We start from the raw sequence: 2,796 nt of genomic DNA, 5'->3' as shown, positions 1-2,796 counted from the left end.
AGGAAGAGATTTAACGGCCTCCCAAATCTCGGCCTCAGAGAAAGGAAGCTCCAGCTCGGAGAGATCAAAGGAGCGGTCATCGAAAGCATCGAGGGCTAGGGTGATGTTGCGCTCATCCGAGGAGCCAAGAATGCCAGCAAAATGCTGGAACGCAGCCTCGGCCATCCCAGCCTCGTCGGAAATCAGCGAGCCATCGACATCCAATTGCAGGATGCGGTTCTTCTGCTTGCGTTGGGAGGCGTGGATCTTAAGGAAGGTGGAGCTAGTATCGCCTTCCCGGGGCCAAGAGAGGCGCACGCGCTGGCGGGCAATCGACCTCTCGAGAGATGCCAGGCCCAGGTACTTGAGCTTAAGATTCCGGCTAGCCAGGCCTCCGAAGGTGACAGGGGGCGCAAGTCCTGCACCGCGTCGAGGCGAGCAATCAGTTCGCGCGCAACCAGAAGCTGAAGAGAGACGTTGCCGATGCAGCGTGCACTCCAACTTTGGAGTCGGCGGGCTGTGAGCTTGAGGCGCTGGTAGATCCTCCTAAATGGGTCCGGATCCGGAGGCTCGCAGTTCCAGGCGTTGTTCACAGTGTCCTGAAAGCCTTCGAGGTGAACCCAAAACCGCTCGAAGTGGAATCGCCTAACATATACAGTAGCTAAAGTGAAAAACTTAATATTATTCCGTTATTCATTTCTTCGACTCTAACGAGCGCGAGCTAGCTGATCAGAGCGACCTGAAATTCCTTGGATACTCAGCTGAATGCACCATATACCGTAATAACTGAAAAAGGAAAGTAACTAAATTACGAGCAGTTTCGACGAGTTGTTTTGTGTGTGTGCGCGCGCGCCATGCAGCCTGCAGAGCCATGCATGCACACCGACAGCATTGCACGATCGGCAGCTACGCGACGCACGCCGTGGCGATGGCGACGGGCACGCCGCCTCCGGCGCCGTTGGCCCGCTTGACGAAGCGGCCCTTCATCCGCGGCCGCTTCTCGGCGTTGAGCTTGCGCACCTCGTACCGGATCTTCTTTGAGAAGAGCCGCGTCCGCCGCTTCTCCCGGTACCGCGACACCCGCGCCTCCCTGCCGCCGTCCATCCTCAGCCTCGGCGTCCCCAACCCCTCCCCGCCATGGCCAACCACTCCTCCCATCATCCAAGCGCCCTCCTGCAGCGAGTAGTAGTCGTGTGGCCAGCAGTCATCGAGCTTGACGTGCGGCCTCTCGCCGTCGGCCCACGGCGAGCTCCCCCAGTTCTCCATGATGGCCTCGTAGTTTAGATTGAGCGCGAGGCTCCTCGGGGTGAACTGGGCGTCCGCACTGGCACCGCTGCTTGCAGCGTTCTCGTCCGGTGTCCCCAGCGGCGAGTCGTAGTCGAAGTCGATGTCGAACATATCGCCGGACACCTCCGGCTTCTGCTCGAGGCCGCACGCTCGCATGGGGTCGATCTCCAGCTTGACTCGCCCGCCGTCTACGTCCATCGGCTCGATGAGGCCCAATGCCTCCATGCAGAACGGTTCCTCCTCGTCGCCGTCGTCCATGCCCGGCCGGCCAAGAAGGGCCTCCATGTCCGCGGCGAACTCCATGAGCTCGGCGTCCGTCGGGCCCAAGTTTACGAGGCTGTCGGAGAAGAACTGAACCGGCGCCGGAGTCGGCGTCGCAGCTGGCTTTGTCGGGTCCTCGACGATGGCACCATCCTCATTGCAGCATGACGCGACGGCCGTCGTCGCTTCCTCGAGAGTCAGCGGCGAGCAGAGCTCCGCGAGGGCGGGGTCGAAGATGGGCACGCGGTACAGCAGCTCCTCCTCGTCGGTCTCCACGTCACACTTCTGCTCCTCCGGCGAGTCCCCGCCAGACGCCTCCGGCACGACGAGCCGCCTCGAGAGGAGACGCCCGACGCTCTTGGCCTGCGAGCGCGGGGTCCGCGCCTTGCGCTTGAACCACGCCGGCACGACCTCGTCGCCGCGGCGCCTCTCCCGCGGGGCCGCACCAGGGAGCAGCGGCGACGTGGGCCGCAGGCGCACCCGCTCGTGCCTCCGCGCGAGAGGGTTCGCCGAGTGCACCGACGTGTCGCACCCCTGGCACAGGAACGCGTCATCCGCCGCGCAGTACCACCTCGCCCGCCGCCGCAGGCAGCCGTCGCACGCCCGCGCCGCCTTGCTCCCCATCGCGCCGTCCGCCGCCTTCCCCGAGCAGCTCATCAAATGAAAACCAAAGCCGCTGGCGCACCGCGCGCCGCACCAAACCAGCACCAGCTAGCTACTCCGTTTCACCGCCGCGTCGCGCACTGGCTGCTTGCAGTTCACTGTAGGAGCCAAAATATATTTGCGGCGAAAATATCGCGGGTCTAGGTTTATAGCAGAAGGGGCGGAGGTGGCCCCCCGGCTCGTACGCTTTACTCGTGGGCCCGCGTCGTGTGTACTTTGCGCTTTTGGTGCGTCGTTGGGCGCACTCGCGGGCCTTATCTGCGTTCTGATTGGCTGGTGGGTAATATCCATCCAGCGGGGAGGCCTCTGATTGGCTCCTGCTGGATTTTTGGTAGGGCCGTTCCGTTTGGCTACGTGACGCACGGGCCTTTCCCAGTCGCTCTCGCGGTTGCTGTGGTTTTCCTACGTCGCTGGCAGTGGGACCGACTGCGGCCGAGACTAAAGAAGTCATTCTGGGACTGACTAGGTTCTCTTCCATTCTGCCCTGAAAAGGTACTTTTCCATTAAAATTCACTGCCAACGTCAGGGCAATAAATAAATAAAGAGTGTTCTGAAATTCCAGGATACTCCCTATGTAGTGATCTAAACGCTCTTATATTTCTTTTT

General features: G+C 61.4%; 1 protein-coding gene across 1 annotated transcript; it reads right to left on the bottom strand.

The window, feature by feature from the left end:
* Positions 1-641: 641 nt before the first annotated feature.
* LOC123167405 (zinc finger protein CONSTANS-LIKE 16) lies at positions 642-2,291 on the bottom strand. Its single transcript, XM_044585241.1, has one exon. The coding sequence runs from the start codon at positions 2,182-2,184 to the stop codon at positions 886-888; it is 1,299 nt and encodes a 432-aa protein (XP_044441176.1). The 5' UTR covers positions 2,185-2,291; the 3' UTR covers positions 642-885.
* Between the last annotated feature and the right edge of the window lie 505 nt (positions 2,292-2,796).

The sequence above is a fragment of the Triticum aestivum genome, chromosome 7D (genome assembly GCF_018294505.1).
Source record: "Triticum aestivum cultivar Chinese Spring chromosome 7D, IWGSC CS RefSeq v2.1, whole genome shotgun sequence".
In the NCBI taxonomy this organism is placed as follows: Eukaryota; Viridiplantae; Streptophyta; class Magnoliopsida; order Poales; family Poaceae; genus Triticum; species Triticum aestivum.
Note: the sequence above shows the minus strand (reverse complement) of the source record. Positions and strands in the feature narration are given on the sequence as shown.